The sequence below is a fragment of the Melospiza georgiana genome, chromosome 13, assembly GCF_028018845.1.
Source record: "Melospiza georgiana isolate bMelGeo1 chromosome 13, bMelGeo1.pri, whole genome shotgun sequence".
In the NCBI taxonomy this organism is placed as follows: Eukaryota; Metazoa; Chordata; class Aves; order Passeriformes; family Passerellidae; genus Melospiza; species Melospiza georgiana.
In genome coordinates this window covers 1,508,795-1,527,827 of record NC_080442.1, presented here as the reverse complement: position 1 = coordinate 1,527,827, position 19,033 = coordinate 1,508,795, and the positions used below count along the sequence as shown (strand labels likewise).

Here is a 19,033-nt window from a genome sequence, read left to right as displayed (position 1 = left end):
AAACTTGCTTTTTCTAAAAAGCAAACCCACTTTTTAAAAAAAATCATTATACATAAGCAACCTCTTCAAATGAGTGTACTGTAAATACTGACTGCATTAGGTTGTCCTGACTGTTTTGTATTAGCAAAGCTCTCCTTTTTCTGAAAAGGCAGAACTGGAATAGCACATTACTGAGAAATTACTGTTTTGACTCTGGATTTGAGCATTTATTTTCATGGCTGTTCTAGAGAAAAATTTCCTGTGGTGGAACCTGGACACTTATTTCCTGGAGTTTCTCTTGTTATTACATTCTTATGTGTTCTTGAAAGTCTAATGATGCCTTTAGACTCTAGTGCTGTCTTTAATAGGGTTTTAATTTTGTTTACTTCTCATTCAGTGGGTAAGAGAGCAGTATAGATCTAAAGTTTATTTTATCAAGTTAGATTTAAAGTGATCATGCTGTCAAAAATGCAATTGGAATGGGAAAGAGAGAGTGGGATATTTAGTCCTGTTTCTGGAAAAGATTTATTTACAAAGTAATTTTGCTTCTGTAGACTCTGAAGAAGAATATTTTGATTTTGAGGAAAGCTCTGAACCAACTGACAGTTCAGTAATTAAAGGAGAAGAAATAAGAAAAGAGGAGCCTGCTCAGGAGGAACTGACAGATCTTCACCTCAAGTTTGAAATTAAAGAAGTAAGTCTCTAATTCTGTTTTCCCCTGCCTAAAGAATACTTTAAAAAAATTCTCATATTCTTTTACCAGTATTCTCCAGATTAGTGGATGCAGAAACATAATCACCAAACAAAAATCTTTCATGTACACACATACGTATTTCTATGCATATGAGATATTTCTTGTCTGTATGGGATGCATATAAATAAAACAAGAGGCATACATACAGATATATTTAAAAAAAAAGGAAAAAGTTCCTTATTGGAGTATTTTTCCTAGAAAAAATTCATACCAACTCATAATTAAGGGGTCAGAAGTGGGAATTTTGCACTGGAGAAACAAACTCAGTCCCAGGCAGGTCTCTTGCAAAGAGAAAATCCCCAAATATTTTTTGTATTTATATCTTTCACCATCAATCACTTCTCCTTTCTATTATATACTCTAAATCTGTAATAAAAACAGTGCTTCTGACAAAGCAGAGAGGGCAGTATTCTTGCACTTTTATTGTTGGTTTAAATGGTGAGAACACTGCATGTGAGAATATGGCATAACTGTATTTCTTTTTCATCCAGGTTTTAGTAGAACTCACCAGACAAAAGACAATTGAGGAAACAGTGCTTGTATTTGATGTAATGCATCTTGGGACAGAAGCTACTGTCAAAACCTACAATTTAGCAGCTGTGTCTTATTTGAAGAAGATTAGCTTGGATTACTATGGAACTGGAGGTAATAAGCAGGGGCAGAGAAATGGACTTGTGTGTGTGTAGCAATTAGCTGGAGCTCTCCTGTGCCTTGTGCTCTCTGAAATGCAAATGTTGTTCCAGTTTCCCAGCTCATGTGCAGCTGTCCATTGCAGTGCTTGTGCCACTGATAGAGTTGGTAAGCTCTGGAATCTCACCATAATGCTTATGGGATAAATAAATGGCTTAGAGCTCAGTCTTTGGGTGGAGAAGGGATTTACCATTTTGGATTTACAAAGAGAAACCAGTGACTCATATTTGGTGGTGCAATGTATTTTAGCAAATGGTACTGAAAGTTAATCCCTACCTTCAAGGCACAAATATTTTGGTTCTCTGAAAGAACAGAAATTATTCTAATTCTTGTTTATCTCATGTGGTGTTTTACAGGTAAAAAAGGACCCATTCATCTAATTAGTTCCTCAGACAAGCCTGGCTTAGACCTGCTGAAAGTGGAATATGTCAAGGTATACACAAAGCTTTTTAAAATTACTTTTAAAGCATTTCTACATATTCTTAATATATAGTCTATATATAGTCCTATAGCTACTATTCAGAGCTAGTTGGATTATTTTCTATCTTCTGAAGAGAGCAGTGACTGGTTGAAATTAATATTAAACATCATGCAAATCATTATTTTCAGGCTGACAGAAATGGGCCACAGTTTCAGACAATTTTTAACAACACTGAACAGATGATTCAAGTGAGTATTTACAGATTTTATTGCTTATTTTCTTTTGGTTTGCTTGCTCAGAATGGAGGAATTAATAAGACTTGTTTTGCTTTCCTGTTTTCCTGCCTTCCAGCAGGAGACTTCAGGTGTTAAAATGTCCTTGAAAATTTTTGTACCACCTTTAGAGCAGAATGTTTGTCTGTTGAACTGCTGAAAAAGTGTCTGTGTAGCTCATGTGGATGAAATTCAAACTACTGTAAAATAGCACCTTCTCATGCATCAGGGATCATGACATTCAGGGGCCCAGTGTGGGAAGCTACAGTGGAGTCACAAAGTCTTTCACTTTCATGTCAAATAATCTGTGTTGTGAGTGCTATGTATTCAGCACTCTGCTGGCTGTCTTTTATAAGGAGTCTAAACCCATGTCTGACTGTGATTTTTTTATTTTACTGATGATGTATTTCTGAGGCAGATTTTAGTCTAAAGAAAAGAATGACTGACATCTTGAAATAGATGATATTGAAAGGATGGTGTTTTTTGGATAGGTTATTTCTCCTCTTTCTACCTCTATGTCATTATTTTACCTGCCTTATTTTAGTATGAAGACTGAAATATTTCACTTGTTATGTAATAGTTTTAGGTGTCTATAGATTTCATCTGAGATCTTTAATTATTGAAATCTTTTTGCCAAAAACCAGTTCCTGAAGCTGCAGCAGGAGATGAGAGTTCTAATACTCCAGTGCTGCTGAGTTACCTGTCTTTATACTATGGGCTAGTGCTAATGTCAAGAGGACTGAATTTTCTGTACATCACCTGGAGTTGGAGCTCTTCAGGGGGACTTGTGTGCCTGGAAGAATTGCATTTGGGCTCTGTTTCCAGTTTCAAACCCATTCAAGTGGACAATCTTTATTAAACTCCACAGCAGGCACTTACTGACCTTTTAGACTCCTTAGTGGATTTTTTTAAGGAATACCCATATTGTAAATATCTACATATCAGCCACCTGCTGTAGTACTTTATTGTAGGAGCATTCAAGTCTAAGGCTGTGTTTGACAAAATTAATTTTGCATCACTTTTTTTGTACTGTGGAGGTTACAGGTTAGCAGTTTCAGCTGTAAGAGCTGGGTTGTTGATAGGTTCCCTTATTTTCTAAGCTTATCCCCATTCTGCTTTACAGAAAGCTTTTTCCTTTATGATCTGTTGCTGGCCACACGTGCAGCTTTTCTGTTTCTAAGGGATGGTTCTGTTACACTGGGTACTTTTGCACCTCAGTCTGATTCTGACACCTTTAAATAACTCTTTGGTCCTATGGACTCTCATGTTTTCAACAGGTGACTTTTTCATCACTGAACCTCCTGTTGCACACAGAGGCCCTTATGTCTGCTGTCAGTTTTCTAACAGCTGTTAGTCCATCAGGCAGTGAAAGAAGTGGAGAGACACTATCCAAAGAAGAAAAAAAGCAAGAAGATGAGTCTAGATTGAAGAAAGGTACAGTTGTGATTATCCAAATGATGGTTCTAGAAGGATGTGTTGCATACAAGTAAATCCAGTGAAGCACAATGAGCTTTGTAGAAGTAAAGATGAAAGTGAAAAAAAGACTTATAGGTATCTTGAAAATCCCACCTTCTCTTATTTCTAGTGTCTAAACCTTCCAAGGATAAGGATGTGTTTGACTTCAAGCTTTTTGCCAAGCTGGATGCCTTCTGTTTAAATATTTGTGATGAAAAAAAGAACATTGCAGAGATCAAGATACAAGGTATTAAATTCTTTATTAGAAATAACTGCTCTGGTAATTTAGTTTCAAAGCAATTGCTAATCATTGGACTAAAAAATAAGGTGTAAACAGGCAGCATCTGTTTTGATTTATTTGTTTATTTATTGTTATCTGTGCAAGAATGGCTTGTTGTCCTGTTTTTAAAGTCAGCCTTCAAGTCTGTCCTAATGTTTTGGCCTCCAGCCAGAAAGATGTGCTATGTTATTACTCAAATAATTAGGTTCATCTTTTGAGGGAGTTTGATTATGGATGGCTTTTCATGTTGCACTAAGTGTTTTTCATGTTGTACTAATATATTTTGAGGTATACCTTAAAGTTATTTAGGATAAATAATTAGGTAGGATAAGAAAACCCCTTCAAAATGTTTTCTTTAGTTTTTAACCCAAAGGGGTTTGTTTGGGTTCCTTGTTTTGGTTTTGTTTCCTTGATTGGTTTTACCCCTTGAAAGGGCTATCAATAATTCTTTGGGGGAGTTTCACTTTTGTCTGACTTTACCTGCCATCCTCATAGTTGCTAACACTCTCACGAATATTTAAGAATGTGTGATATGCAAGATTAGTACTACAGTTAAAAAAGTCTTTGCTTGTGCCCATCTCTAAATCATATAATGTATTCACACAAGATTATATATGCAAAATATTAGATTCAAATAGTTCAGTTTAGTTACATCTTTCCTGATAGAAAATCTCAGTGCACTCACTCAATAACTTGAAATGCACTCACTCAATAGCTTGCTTATTAAGAAGTGGAGGATTGATTATTTTTCTATGAATTGTAGCTCAGTTATTTCCAGAGATGATTGATATTGAGGCAGTATTGTATTACATGTATTTCTATTTTGTTTTGGTTGAAGCTGTAGTGCAGTCATTCTTAAAGTAACTAAGTAACTTTTCCTCACTTCCTCTGCTGGTGTCCCCACCCTGAAAATAACTGTTACTTCTGCTGTGCAAGCCTCTGTTTCTATTTTTTTACTTTGCAGGTCTTGACTCATCTCTTTGCCTTCAGCCAAGCCAAACTGTATTCTTTGCCCGACTTAAGGACATAGTTGTCACAGATGTTGATTCAAGGACCCTTCATAAAAAAGTACTCAACTACAAGATTTTAACTTTTACTTGATTCTTGGTTAGTTTGATGTGTATAAAAGTGAAATGTAATACACATTCCACTCTTCTAAAAGTATTTGATTTGTCATGAATAAGTTTTTTCAAGTAAGATACATCATAAAAAAAATTCATATTACAAGAATAGATTTCTAAAAGGATTAGAAAAACTAGAAATCTAACTTGTAATCTGATAGGCTGATGGTATCTTTAGTTCTTTGTGTCATTACCTCTGTAGAAGCTGCTGATGGCTGGTGGGTGCTGTTTCTCTTTCTAGGCTGTGTCTATAGTGGGAGATGAAGTTTTCAGTTTCAATCTGACATTAAATCCTCATGCTACTGAGGGAGAAGCCTACACTGACATGTCAAAAGTGGATGGTTCTGTATGTTTGAAAGTGGGCTGCATCCAGCTGGTGTACCTTCACAAATTTCTCATGTCTCTCCTGGTAAGTCTTATTTCCCTTTCTGTGTTTCTGCAGCATTCTCAGATTAGTCTTCTGGGCTGTGCTCTCAGTACAAGTGTTAGGTTTCATTTCCTGAAAGACAAGGGATGGGTTTAATTTTTCCTGTGTGCTATTAAAAACTTTGGTTAGTAACTGATTTAAATTTCAATTGGGTCACTTCCCATGCTCAGTTTTGGAAATAGAGAAAAACTTGGTGCTATTGAGGTAGCTTGGGGGTTTTATGTTTGTTGCCCTTTCCACCCCTAGCAAAATTCTGAGTTCATTGCTGACATGTCAGAGCTAACACTAGAGGAAAATCTTCCTGCAGGGTGGGTGTCATGATGCCTGCAAATTAACCAGTGTAAATATCAGTGTATCTGAGTACCCTAATGATAGCTTTTTCAACCAAGTAACAATGGGCTTTCTCTCATTCAATAGGTTCTTCAATAGGAATTCAATACTATTCAGGGAGGGCAAGAGGAACTTTCAAAATTGTGTCCCTAAAAGCTAATGAGCTAAGGAAAGAAGGAAAAACAGAGATGAATTTAGAATAAGTGGATTGTATGGGTTAGTACTTCTTTGGCCCTCCATTAGAGGTCATGCAGAAGGTACTCAGCTGTCTTTTCTGTGGAAAATTCAGCTCCCATTGATGCAGGCAGCATAACTGGCAGCAATAATTAGTGAATGATGGTGGAAAATGAAAAAGTGACCTAGAATAAAAACTATTTACAGACATTTCTCTATTCTCTTCAACTGCTTTTCTAGACCTTCTTGAACAACTTCCAGACAGCCAAGGAGACCCTGAGTGCTGCCACAGTCCAGGCTGCAGAGAAGGCTGCTACCAGTGTGAAGGACCTGGCCCAGAGGAGTTTCCGCCTTGCCATGGACATTCACTTGAAAGCACCAGTCATAGTTATCCCCCAGTCCTCCATTTCCCCCAATGCCATAGTAATAGATCTGGGCTTGATTAAGGTTCAGAACCAGTTTGTCTTGGTGTCCTCAGAGGGCAGTTCACTCCCTCCAGTCATTGACAAAATGGATGTGCAGCTGACAAAGCTGAAACTGTCAAGGTAGGGTGAGTAATACTCTGCAGAACGTGAATGTTCATGCCTAGAAACCATGATTGGTGCTAGTGTCAAGTATTTGGTATTAAAATACCTTTTATCTTAGAGCAGTTAGATCAGTAACAAAATCAGAAACTGGTTCTGCTTAGGAAAGTGTTTGGTGCTGCATTTGAGATTGTAAGATTTTCAAAAAATCTTAAGTTGTGCCTTCCATCTTTCCAACTGTTTTCTTTTTTTCCTTTCTGTGTTTCAAGGATCACTTTGGAGACAGATTTGACACATCCAGATATTCAGATACTTCACCCTATTAATTTAAGCCTGTCTGTGAAACGAAATCTCTCTGCAGCTTGGTTTCACAAGTTGCCAGTGTTGGAGGTCACAGGGTATCTGGATACAATGAATGTAAGTCTTGTGAGAAGGTGGTGATAATACTGTGAGAGCAACCCTTAATGTTGTTTCTGGGCACAAATGGGCAACATGCTGCTAATTTTTATTAGGTGTGGGGTGGATTTCAGCAAAGAAATAGGATTTATCCCCACCTAGGTGAATGCAGTGGTTTGAGAGGATCACATAAATGGTTTTGTGACCAGTTCTCTGAGCAAGAATTCTTTGAAGTGAAGCAAGAATTCTTTTCTCCTTTAGAAACAGAATCTTCTTGAGAGGAGTTTAAATTAATGCAAACATTTGCTTTAGTAACTCCACCTTCCTACCTTCCCATCACCCTTGAGTTTGTTGTGGCATTTTATGTACTGTGAAAGAAAGTACCAGGGACATCTTGGCTGAAACTGAAATGAAAATATCAAGGAGGGGCATGTCATTGACAAGAATGTATTAAAAGGATAGGTACATTAAATGCTGCAATGTATATTGATACAGCACTGGAGGTCAAAACCTTTAATCTCCTCAGACTTTTACAATAAGTGGTTGAAAGAATTTAATTTTCTTATTGAAGGGATGATTCTGCTGGCAAAATAGCTGTAAATAAGCATTCTTCTTGCCAGGAAACATTGTTCTGCTTTGTTAGCAGGTGATAAGTTCAAGGAACAATGTGTTTTTCCTGACAATTGTGATCTGCAACTTTTTAGGTTGTATTAAGTCAAGAGGATTTGAATGTCTGTCTCAAAGTGTTGACGGAAAACCTGGGTGAAGCAGAAGAAACTCAAAAGGGTGCAAAATCAGTGCTGCAAAAGGAAGGTCAGAGATGGAATTTGTTGTGAATGCTAAGTGTGTTTGCTTTCAGGAGTAAGGAAAAGCATTTATTTTCTGGAAAAGAAGTTTAGATCTGAGAGTATGACAATAAGCTGAGTCTAATCGATAAACTCTTTAATTTTGCAAGGACAATGTTCATACTTTGATACTTAAAAAAAATTGGAAACATTACAAGACAAAATTTGGTAATTTTATTAGCTGAGTTGTCAAGGAACTAGCAAGGTATTGAGATGTCAGTGTAATCTTACTGCCAGAACAGGTTTCTATTTCCCTTTCATGCTCTGAGTTTAAGGGCTCTGCTTGTGGAAATGTTATTAGCTTATCTTAGGTGAATGTAATCCATGCAAATGAATGAGAGAATTGGATGTGTTTCTTGAGCTAAACAAATGATGGTAGTTTCTAAAGTTAAGCAATATATTGCATGTTCCAGGTAAAATGAAAGAAGTGGAGAGATCAGTTTTGATACAGGATAAGAGTGTTTCAGAAGGATTGCTGTCTGAAAAGAGGAAAATAACATTAAATGAAGATGTAATCAATATGCTACTTAATTTTGAAATCAAAGAGGTATGTATCCATCTGTACAACTTACTCAGTCTGAGCTCATCTGTACTCATCTGTTTCTTAGAAGTAATGGGCTATGAAGTCCTTTTTAACAGTTTGACTTGGCAACTAAAAGAAAACTAACAAGAGGAAGAGAGCAGGGGGCCAGGGGAAATCTTTAGCAAATTGGTCTTATAGGGTCTATTTATAAAAATGCAAAATGTCTAGATTAATATTAAGTTTCACATTTAGCCTGTTTATAACTGCCTGCTGTGTCTGAACAGCTTCACTGAAATACTGAACTTACTTTCCTTTCTATATTCAAGGTTGTAATAACCTTGATGAAGCAGGTTCAGAAGGAGAGATATCCATTACATATTCTAACTGTGCTACAGCTTGGCACCAAAACCAAAATTAGAAATCATGAATTGGCTGCAGCAGCATATCTGAAGAAAATTACAATGAGATGCACTGAAATACATGGTAAGTCTTCTAGGGAACTGATACAATCAGTAGAGTGTGTGCAACTGGATTAATAGCCAGAGGATAACATATAGCAACCAATAATGAGGGGAGGGGAAAGGGTAATTTAGATAGAATTAATCTGTTTTACCTGATACCAAGTTTTACTGCTATTGCTGGAGTTAGAGTTAATGTATTTGAGTGAGTTGAGTACTTTGAGCAGGAGTGTTCCTGAGAAGTGTTCCAACTGTTCAGTGGGTTTTGATGAGCTGCTGATTCTGTGCTTTATGACCAGTTCTGTTAGCACTGGAAATGCTTCTTTGGTTGGTCAGGTAACAATTCAAAGTGACAGTGAAGTGATAACTGAAATAGCCATTTATCCAAAGTAGAAAAGTAAGGTTTTGATTATGAAAACATTAAGGTAGGAATGCAAAGAACTTTCAGTTTTAAGTCTTGCTTCAAGAGCAAGATAAATTAATTTTTACTAGTTTAATTTAAAATGAAGTGAATGCAGCATTTCACAAAATAATGCTTCATGTGTAGCTTCTCAGTGAAAATAGCTGTTTACTTTCACCATTTCAGCAAGAATAGTATTTAGTTAGTATGTAATAGAGAATTAGCATGGACTCATTGCATATAGGTGGAATAAAGCTTGAGTGGAAACACTTGACATTTTTATTTCTTTGTTTGCAGACTCAAAAGGAGATCCTCTTTGCATTCTTAATTCCTCAAGTGAGACAGATGAACATCTTTTGAAAATGGAATATATTAAGGTTTCAATACATTTTCAGTAAAATTACATGGGAAGGAAAGTAAGGCTTCCATACTGAGCCTGTAGATTTGTATCTAAAACCTACCCAGGCCTTCTCCCAAATACCTGTTTTTCAGTTTAACATTTCATTTAATTCTCCACTGCTTCCATATAGCTCTTGCTTCATAAGTCAGTGCTATTACTGAAATCACTGGCAAGACAAATATTTGTTTGTGTTCTGTGTGTACAGCACAAATGAGCACCTGTGTGAAACTTAACAGGTGTGATGGTCTTTGTGCAAGTGAAGAGTGACCCTACAGGTGATAAAACTGCATTTGGAGAGTGATATGTTGGTAGCTTAAAAAGCCTTTAAAAATTGCATGAACACTTGGGAATCTGATAGGTTGTAGAACCAGTGGGCTCCTCAGTACTCTTATCTGGACTGGCATCATTTACATAGTGAAAAGTAATTAATTTGTACTGGCAAAGGATTAAGCATAAATGGATCCAGTTTAAGTAGATTCTAGATGAGACAAAGTTTTGTAACTAGCCAGTTGAATTTTCATAAAATATGTGCTATGAAATGTCTCTGAGCAGAGCATTGTGAATAACCCATTCTGGTTATCTTGCTTGTGCATTATTTCAAGAACTTGTTTGTTCAGACTTCATCACTTTCCTTTGTTTTCTTTTCCAATTGGAATAATCCTAAATATTTTCCAATTGTTTGTGGCCTAAATTCAAATAATTCAGTTAATAAAATTATTCATAATTAATATTAAATTATTGGCTAATTCAATAGAGATTGACTATGTCCCTCTTCTGTTTTTTCCTCTTTAGGCTGATCCTGATGGACCAGACTTTGTTACTACTTACCAAAGCACTAAGCAAAACATCAATGTAAGTTTTGGATGTACTTAATTTGTTTTTTTAAGCTTTTTGAATCATAGCAACTGCATTAGTTACTCCCTTTTGTCTTATTGAAGAGGAAAAAAAAGGGAACAAAACCAACCCAAAACCAAAGCCCTGACTCTCATCATTAAAACCTACTGCTTTATATTTAACTACTTCAAAGACAAATCCAGGTAGAAAAAATGGATTTTTTTTTAACTGAAGTATTTATTGTAATAATTTATTTAAACTAAAAACTATGCATTTTCTGCTAGTTGGAAACACATCATTATGAATTTTAACTGAGGCCTTTAGCATGTGCTTTGTTTCTGGAGTGTCCACTTGGCACAGGGATAAACCAGGGCCTTGTGTTTCTGAGCTTGTAACAGTGAAATTGAGATGTGAGCTGGAATATCCAAGGAGCATTCTCAGGGGTCTTGAGTGCAATTAGTCCTTTTACTTCTCCTGAAAGCAGCTATTCATGAGTAGTTTTTCAAGTGACTTCTGGAGTAAGCATGTCATTGTGCTTTTGAAATGTTTCCTTTAAAACAGTAGTGGTGGGTCAAGCAGCTTCTTGAGGGCCTTGTGTGGAATAAGTGACTGATGCTGGATTTCACTCAGCACCACTGGCAGGAGTAGTCGCTGCTCACATACTCCCTGCTCTGATTGCAAATTTTGGATCCTAGTGGGTTTTTTTGTTGTTGTTGTACCAAATCTCCTAAAACATCTTCACACGTGGTTCTGAAGTTGTCAATCAAAGTGCTGAATGCAAAGCAATGAAAGGAAATGCAGCAGAACTCAAGAGAATGTCCTGAAAAGGCACAACCACATGAGGCCTCAGTTTTTAGATTGGCACAGTTCCTCTGTAGCTGCTGTAAGCTTCCCTTCCACCGTTCCCTCATCTGTTCTGGAGCTTGTGAGGTTGAAGAGGATGGAGATAGAAGACTCAAATACTTGTGAAATTGTGCAAGAGGCTTTTTTCCTTGGTTTTACGACAGCAACTCTGAGTTTTTAGGGTATAAACTGCTACTAAACCACAGTATGACTTTGTCTCCTTGCCTTCTTCCAGGTCATCTTTTCCTGTTTGGATATAGTGCTTCACACAGAGGCTTTGCTTTCCATCATGAGTTTCCTCACCTTCAGTGTTCCATCAAGCAGTCTTCCCAGTACTGAGAAATCATCAGAGCACAAGCCTCAAATGAAAGAACAGGAAAAAGGAAGCACTCTTAGACCAGGTAGTGTCATGTTACACAGGCTGTACTTGTGTTGTTTAACAGCATCTCACCTTCAGTTTCACAGGATATTATTTCCAGTGACAGCATTGCAGTCTATTTGGTGGAAAACAAAGCATGCGCAACTGTAAATGGGGAGGAAATCTTATTAAAAAAAACCCTAGCAGACATTTTTCCTGTTGCTTAATTTTACAGATTCTCCTTACTCAATATAACTTTTCCCTGGGTGGTGGTCTGATTTTCATAATGAAAGTTGAATAAATGATGTTGCAGTGTGCAGCCTTTCCAAAGGTTTAGTGTCACAGCCATGTAGCTTTGCAATCTGAAGGCTCTAAAGAGTGCTTACATTGCTGAAAATAAAGACTGCTCTGGGGAAGCAAAGAGAAGTTCTGAACTGAAGGGGTGGTGTATTTATTTTAGGTATGGGTCTTTGTAGCCTTGAAATAGGAAGAGTTTTTGCATGGAAGCTCCTGAATATTTTGTCAGGTCCTGTGTTGTTGATTCTTGTGCTTGTAGTTTTTGTGAAATTCAAGGTTTTCTAATCCTAAAACTATTGGGATTGAGTCCAGTGGCTGCTCCATTTTCTGATTGTGCAGTGTTGCTGCAGCTAATATCCCTAAATTGGCTTTGCTACTTGACACAGAGAGGGGCACTTCTCATGTGATGAGACAGTGTTTCAAATAATGTGGTGTATACTGCACTCAGCAACTGATGCATGAAAACTAGATATTATTGAGTAGATAAGATACCTTGATGACATTGCTGATTGGTGACAATTTGTGTGCCTGAAGGAAACTCTTAATAAATGACTTTTTTCACATTTTGACTAAAGATTATCATATCTTTTATGGAATGACTGCAGGCTGCTTTTGAATAGTTCATATATTTACAGAACTACTAGTCTAATATTTGTTTAAACAGTGGGCTTGTAATATTTGAACTCCTTGTATGTCTCTTGTGTTTCCTGCCCAGTGTCTGGTGATGCAGCCTGTGATGATGTCTCTGAATTGAAGCTCACTGCAAAGCTGAATGCATTCAGTATTACAGTGTGTGATCAAACCTGCACAATTGCAGACATTAGAGTACAAGGTAAGGTGGTTTTTATTTAAATAGGTAAGGTGGTTTTTATTTAAATACTAAATGAAACTGGCTGTAGCCAGAAATAGGCTGTTTCCCTCCCTTCACTTCTAAAAGGCCAGTGTCTGCATTGTGTTAGAGACACAATGCAGGTGTCTCTAACATTTGTTGAAATATATTTTGATTGTATGAAATGATCTGCAAGGAAAAAAATGTTTGATTCAGAAAACAAAGATGATTTCCAAGTGTAGTAAAATTAAAAGAAGTGAAGGCACTATGTTTTAGATAACACAGACTTCCATTTTTTAATAGCTAGATCCTAGATAGTGTTGGGGAATTGTACTCTACTCTTACAATCAGGTTATGTTGGCAACTTTGTCATGTGCAGTAAGGCCCTGACTTCTCTCTCAGGCTTAGCAATCATTGTTACATAGGAAAAGGCTGGATTTAGAGCTGTTATTATTCTTTATATTCAGTAGTAAATAATTCTGGGGGTTTGATTGTTTGTTTTTTAGCAGAAGTGTCTACTTAGAAATTTGTTGAACTGCGTTTATTTCCTTCCTTCTTTTGTTTCATTAAGGAATGGATGCATCTGTGGCTATGAAGCCTAAAGAGATTAAAGTGTTCTCCAGACTTAAGGACATTGTAATTACAAATGTTGATCCAAAAACAATCCATAAAAAGGTAATGTGTTGAGCAGATTGTAAACAACTGATGAGACCCAGTTTTTCAAGTGATTTAGTGACAGCACTGTAGTTTAATTTGCTGTGTAACAGAATGCAGTGTACAATGTAATACTAAGCAAAATGTATTGGTTAATTTCCTTCCCCTCAGAGAAGCAAAACATTCTTCCAATTAATGTTTAGTTCTTTTTAATTACATTTGCACTGGTATGTTTAATTCTGAGGAGCAGGGGTTAAATATAAAATGGGCTATGGATAAGCAAGTGAGAAGAGGCATGTACTATAAAATAGGGAATTCTGTTTTCTTTTGTGCCTACCATATGTCCAAGTACTGCTTCTGAGTTGCTGTGGATCTTTCTGGGGAAATATTTTTTGTTTCAGAAATACCTGGTAGTATTAACTGTGTGAACTTAATCTTCTAGGCTGTCTCCATAATGGGAGATGAAGTGTTTAGATTTCACATGTCACTTTATCCAGATGCCACTGCAGGGGAGGCCTATGCTGATATGTCAAGAGTGGATGGTAAAATGTCTCTGAAAGTGGGCTGCATCCAAATAATTTACCTGCATAAGTTCTTCATGTCTCTCTTGGTAAGACATTAGTTTAAGTTCTTTTATTGACATTAAAAGTCCTTTTTAATGAGATAAAATGCAATCAGCTCATTTTGCCCTGTACCTGGTGGTGAGCTGATGTGCAAGCACATAGAAGTATTTTGCATTAGAGTTACCATTTAAGTTGCACTGCTTTAGAGAATATTGCCAAGGAGAATGGTGACAGAAGTAATGAATGGAGCTGATAGCTTTCATAATATCTTAAAAATTACACAGTAAAATAATGTTTAAGCTTATTCATGATTTTAACATTTTTCTCTTTTGAAACAAGTGTGGTTGAATTAGCAATTTCATATTTAAACCAGAGGTGTAAATTTTTTTAAATTTACATTTTACCTGGACGTTGCCTTTGAGAAGCTTACTTGTTTTCATGGAACTTTTACTTTTTTTCCTACCTGTGAATAGAACTTCCTGAACAATTTCCAAGCAGCACAAGAAGCCCTGACTGCAGTCACTGCACAGGCAGCAGAAATGGCTGCTTCCAGCATGAAGGACTTTGCTAAAAAGAGCTTCCGCCTCCTGATGGATATCAACTTGAAAGCTCCAGTCATAGTTGTCCCCGAATCTTCAGCTTCATCTAATGCTTTGGTAGCTGATCTTGGCTTAATCAGAGTTCAGAATGAATTCAAGCTGGTGTCCTCAGATGAATCTCCTCTTCCTCCAGTCATTGACAACATGGATGTGCAGCTGACTCACCTGAAATTATCAAGGTAAATATGGAGCTGTTTCCTGAGTTGAAGTGTCTTTGTAAAGGAAAAGTGTCCATGTTCTGTATGCAGCATTCTTCTCTTATTTGAACATGGAGGCAATGAGAACATGCTAAAACTAAGCAAAAAACCATGCCAAGCTAAGTTTAGGAGTGCTTTTAGAGAGAGTCACAGGTCAACAATCTCTAAACCTCCTTGGAAAGAAAGCAATGATAGCACGGTAACTTGAGTTCATCTGGAATGCATACAAGGGTGTAAGTGCCTATGTGCTTATTCTTGAATTAATTATGCCTGTAATTTTGCTAGATTAATGTGATATTATTTTGCCTTCTGCAATCAGTCAACATTTTCCCTCTGTTGCTTCCATTGTCTTTTTTTAGGTGCATTATATCCACAGACTCACAACCAGATTCTGAAATCCTGCGTCCTGTGAGTTTGACTTTACTGGTCCAGAGAAACTTAGCAGCAGCATGGTATCATAAATGCCCAACAATTGGCATCAAGGGAGACCTAAAACCAATGCAGGTAATAAATATCATGAGTAATTATATCAAAAGTTACGCAGATTCTCAGAATAGTCCTCAGTCTAGTTAAGGATCTTTTAAACTCATTTCAGTTAGTGTCCTTTACAGTTTGTTGAAAGACTTCCAGCTGGATCATCCAGTTTATAGATTTCTTAGAGTTTTGATACTGTATAATGAATAGTTTTGGTGTAGCTGCATGCAAGTGGAATAAAATGTGATTTTCTTTTTCTGGAGGTCTATTGGAGCTATCCATGGACTCAACAGGCAGTAAAATCTTTGAGGTTATTTGTTGAGTTGCCATTTAAAAACAAAACTTGACAATTCAAATTGTTCAATCTGTAGCATTCAGGTTATTTGAATGCTTAATAGATGTATTAGGAATGAAAAGGTTATCTCTAATACACAGCAATTAAAATTATCTTTGCAGAGGGAGGGCTCTATTTTTCTTTTCCTGCATTAACCATGTGGATTGTAATGGGTAAAACCAAACTGAGGCACTTTTTCCTTGTTCCAAAGCCCTTTTACTTGTTCATTTCTGTATCTGTGCTGTGGCCAAATGTCACACTGGTGAAGCACAGAGAAATAAGAAATTTAAAGGAGTAGCAGCAAAATGAATCAAATGTAGGAAAAATATTCTTACACTGTGTGCTATGGGCTAAGTGACTGCATCTTGTCACTCAGCACTGCTTGCTTTTCTGTGATTCTGTAATGTTATGACTGGATGCTTATTCATTAAATCTTTGGAGGCTTACTGAATGGCAATTGCTTTAGTGTGTACAATGCAAATCTTGGCTTTAATATTTTCTGGTCATGTTTTTGGGTTACTGAATTGTTGAGAAGTGCTTATGTTTCTCAGTTACCCATATTTTTAATAGGCAAAGATCCTTTACAAATCTAGAAAGTATTTATCGTGTGGACTGTTATTTCTTCTTGTAACTCCTGTTTATAACAAGTAAAAAATGATACAGGAGAAATGGGCAGATAATTTTGGTTATTTTGGACAGGATAATTGTGATTGTCCCATTTGTTTCTGCTGGAAGCAGCCCATGGTTTCTCCTCAATGTTTGCATACTGTGTTAGAAGAAATGTTGTCACCAAAACTGAACTTGTGGCTTTATCACTTTACAGATTGCACTCAGTGAAGGTGATCTAACTGTTATCATGAAAATTTTACTTGAAAACCTTGGAGGGGCTTCTTCCCAGCCACATACTGTGCAAGAGAATATTGAGGATATGCAGATAGCTAAAAAAGGGAAAGCTCCACATGAATCTGGTGGCACTGAGGGTATGTTCAGTTCAAAGGCTGAATATGTGTAGGCAGAGGGCTGTTTGCAGATTCAAATATCATATTTTTCTGAAGCATTACAAATTGTTTTAACTGTTACAAATATATTGTAGACATGAGAATTATAAGTAAGAACGTATGCACTTCCATGGAGTGTGAGCTCCTGATGGTCAGAAGTTTTTGTGGTGTGTTTTTTGTGATTCATTTCTCATATGATGGTGTTGTTCAGTTTATATCAATCACTCTTCTGTCTGCATGTGGTTAAAAAAGAAAAAAGCCAAATCATCTACCCCAGAATGTTAATGCACAATTATAAAAATTGAGGAAGATATTAGTATTCAAATTGCTCATTAGTGAGTCAGTGTAAACAGTGCATGTCTCTGGATGAAATATTGTTAACACTTTGCCACATCTATTTCTTCCCCAAACTTAACATTTTCACTGTCAAAAAATTGCTCTTTAGCCAATAGTTGAATGGCTCTGCTGTGAATAGGAACTGGAAGGAAGGGTACTGCAGACTCCTTAAGCAGACTTGGTACTTTATATTGTTCTTCAATAAAGTGAACAAAGAACTTCAGTAAACTTATGACAGCTTCTTTTAAGGTTCTCATCCACTCTATGCTAGATAATTTTATTTTGCATTGGGTAGAACAAAATTAAAAATGTGAATTGAGTAGTTTTCTGAATTTAGAGCTTTCCCTCTTTTTGTGATTTTCTGATCTTAATTTAGAAACCCCCAAACACCAAACTGATCAACAACAGCAACAAAAAAAATAAAGCAGCCAACAACAAAAAACCCCAAAACCAGCAAGCCCAGTGTTCAGAAGAAATGTAAAAATGTTTTCTTTTCACTGACAGGTACCCTTGTTGATTCTGGACAAAAATGTGATTCTGCAGTTCAGTCTTCTGTGGAGTGCTCTACATTGCTTAAATTTGACTTCAATTTTGAGTCCCTTTCTGTAACTCTCTACAACAGTGACACAACTCAGGTTTGTGACAAAGCTTTTACCACACAGGTGGGGTTGGCAGCCAGGGCTTCTCACATGGACAGAACTCAGGTCAGAAAAATGAAGTTATATCAGCTGCAATGGCTTTGTAATGCTTTCCTAATGGAGCCTTGAGCTTTCCTGGGCAGGCAGTGTCCTTAAGAGGAAGAAGGTGTGTGCATTTCTGAAAGTCACACTAAAAATAGTTCTAAACCACCAAAACCACCCAGCATTTGATTTGGCCATTCAAACTTTGGTTCCAGTTAGCCAAAATAAAAATGAATATTTGAAAAGTAGGAATTGTTAGTTCAGGCAGTGCTAGTTCTATGCATGCTGCCTCTAGAGGTAGTAAGCAGATCCAAGCTGTATATTGCCCATAATTTCCTCTTGCATATCCCTGGGTATGAGCAATCATGGGCATCCTCTCTCTGCTGAAAACAGAAGAGAAAGATGTGAAATGTTGTCTTGTTTTTATGACTTAATCAAGTCTGCTTTGTGTAGATGTGAAGATGCTTGCTTTATGCATCTTTGTGTATAGTGAATATTTTTGTGTATAATTTTTAAGATGTTCTTGTGCAGTGAGCCTCACAGGGAAGGACACTGTAGTAGGATGTTATTTTAATTTCATTGCCATGTAATTCCCACTTGTTGCTGAGGTGCTCTTGTAGATGAGTTAGAGTGATGAGAGTGGAGAGATCCTTTGGGAAGGGATCTAGAGTTGAAATAGGTTATCCTTCAGTGAAGCATTCTGAGCAACTGCTGCCAGTGTGGTGCAGAAACAACTTCACTGCAGCCCAGCAGGATTTTGGTTTTCTCAGTGAATTTCTTGAACTCATTTTTATGAGTGGAGGACTGATGACAGCAACAGGCTAGTCAGATCCCTCGGTTCATGGATGCTGATGCACATGGCTAGCAGCAAGGCAAATGTGTCACAGCTTTGTTCAGGGTGCCCAGCCCTGCACTCTGTCCTTGTGCAGGAGTCTCTGCTCTCGGTGCACAGTGACAGGCTGCGCCTCGGGGAGCTCCGGCTGCACCTCATGGCATCCGCTGGGGAGATGTTCTCAGATGGCTCCATGGACATCACTGTCAAACTCAAGGCATGCACCTTGGATGATCTCAGAGAAGGAATTCAGAATGTCACTGCAAGGTGGGTTTGAATGCATCAGAAATGACACTACTCCAGCTTATGAGGAAGGCTTTTTCCTTGTTCTGTACTTTGCTTCCCATGGGATTGATAAAACTCAGTAGTGCTGTCAGCTGTGGCCTGTAATACTGTGTGCTTAAGCCATGAACAATTCTAATAATGTTGAAGAAGTTTCTACTCTTTTATGTTGATTTCTCAAGTTATCTAAAACAAAAAGACATCTTGGAGGCTGGCATATTGTAGTAAACTGTAGAACAGCTGAATAGAGGACACCCAGCCTCATCTAGAGAGTTGTGTGCCCTGAAACTTCAGTGTGATTGTCATGTGCTGCATGCATACTTTCAAAACTGTAGAAACTAGTTGTAAATGAAATTACTCTTCTGCTGGAAAAGCCTCTACCCTTTTATTTCTAGAAGAAACACTGCTTGTGTATATAGTAATTCTTCTTTATAAAGGGCATGGGGAGAAAAAATGGCAGTACTTCTGCATCTT

General features: G+C 37.2%; 1 protein-coding gene across 3 annotated transcripts in view; it reads left to right on the top strand.

The window, feature by feature from the left end:
* Window positions 1–19,033, top strand: part of VPS13C (vacuolar protein sorting 13 homolog C) — a 75,842-nt gene that overhangs the window by 22,825 nt on the left and 33,984 nt on the right. For all 3 annotated transcript variants that reach the window (XR_009115215.1, XM_058033775.1, XM_058033776.1), the window contains exons 27-50: window positions 534–673; window positions 1,225–1,378; window positions 1,780–1,856; window positions 2,033–2,092; window positions 3,394–3,550; window positions 3,702–3,818; window positions 4,816–4,919; window positions 5,214–5,381; window positions 6,144–6,448; window positions 6,697–6,844; window positions 7,528–7,636; window positions 8,082–8,215; window positions 8,518–8,674; window positions 9,347–9,426; window positions 10,242–10,301; window positions 11,362–11,527; window positions 12,497–12,613; window positions 13,182–13,285; window positions 13,707–13,874; window positions 14,301–14,605; window positions 14,983–15,127; window positions 16,255–16,411; window positions 17,270–17,400; window positions 18,375–18,544. Coding sequence is in view for 2 of the 3 variants with exons in the window: in XM_058033775.1 (XP_057889758.1) it covers window positions 534–673; window positions 1,225–1,378; window positions 1,780–1,856; window positions 2,033–2,092; window positions 3,394–3,550; window positions 3,702–3,818; window positions 4,816–4,919; window positions 5,214–5,381; window positions 6,144–6,448; window positions 6,697–6,844; window positions 7,528–7,636; window positions 8,082–8,215; window positions 8,518–8,674; window positions 9,347–9,426; window positions 10,242–10,301; window positions 11,362–11,527; window positions 12,497–12,613; window positions 13,182–13,285; window positions 13,707–13,874; window positions 14,301–14,605; window positions 14,983–15,127; window positions 16,255–16,411; window positions 17,270–17,400; window positions 18,375–18,544 (3,433 nt within the window). In the remaining variant the exon portion in view is untranslated. The remainder of the gene's footprint in view (window positions 1–533; window positions 674–1,224; window positions 1,379–1,779; window positions 1,857–2,032; window positions 2,093–3,393; window positions 3,551–3,701; window positions 3,819–4,815; window positions 4,920–5,213; window positions 5,382–6,143; window positions 6,449–6,696; window positions 6,845–7,527; window positions 7,637–8,081; window positions 8,216–8,517; window positions 8,675–9,346; window positions 9,427–10,241; window positions 10,302–11,361; window positions 11,528–12,496; window positions 12,614–13,181; window positions 13,286–13,706; window positions 13,875–14,300; window positions 14,606–14,982; window positions 15,128–16,254; window positions 16,412–17,269; window positions 17,401–18,374; window positions 18,545–19,033) is intronic.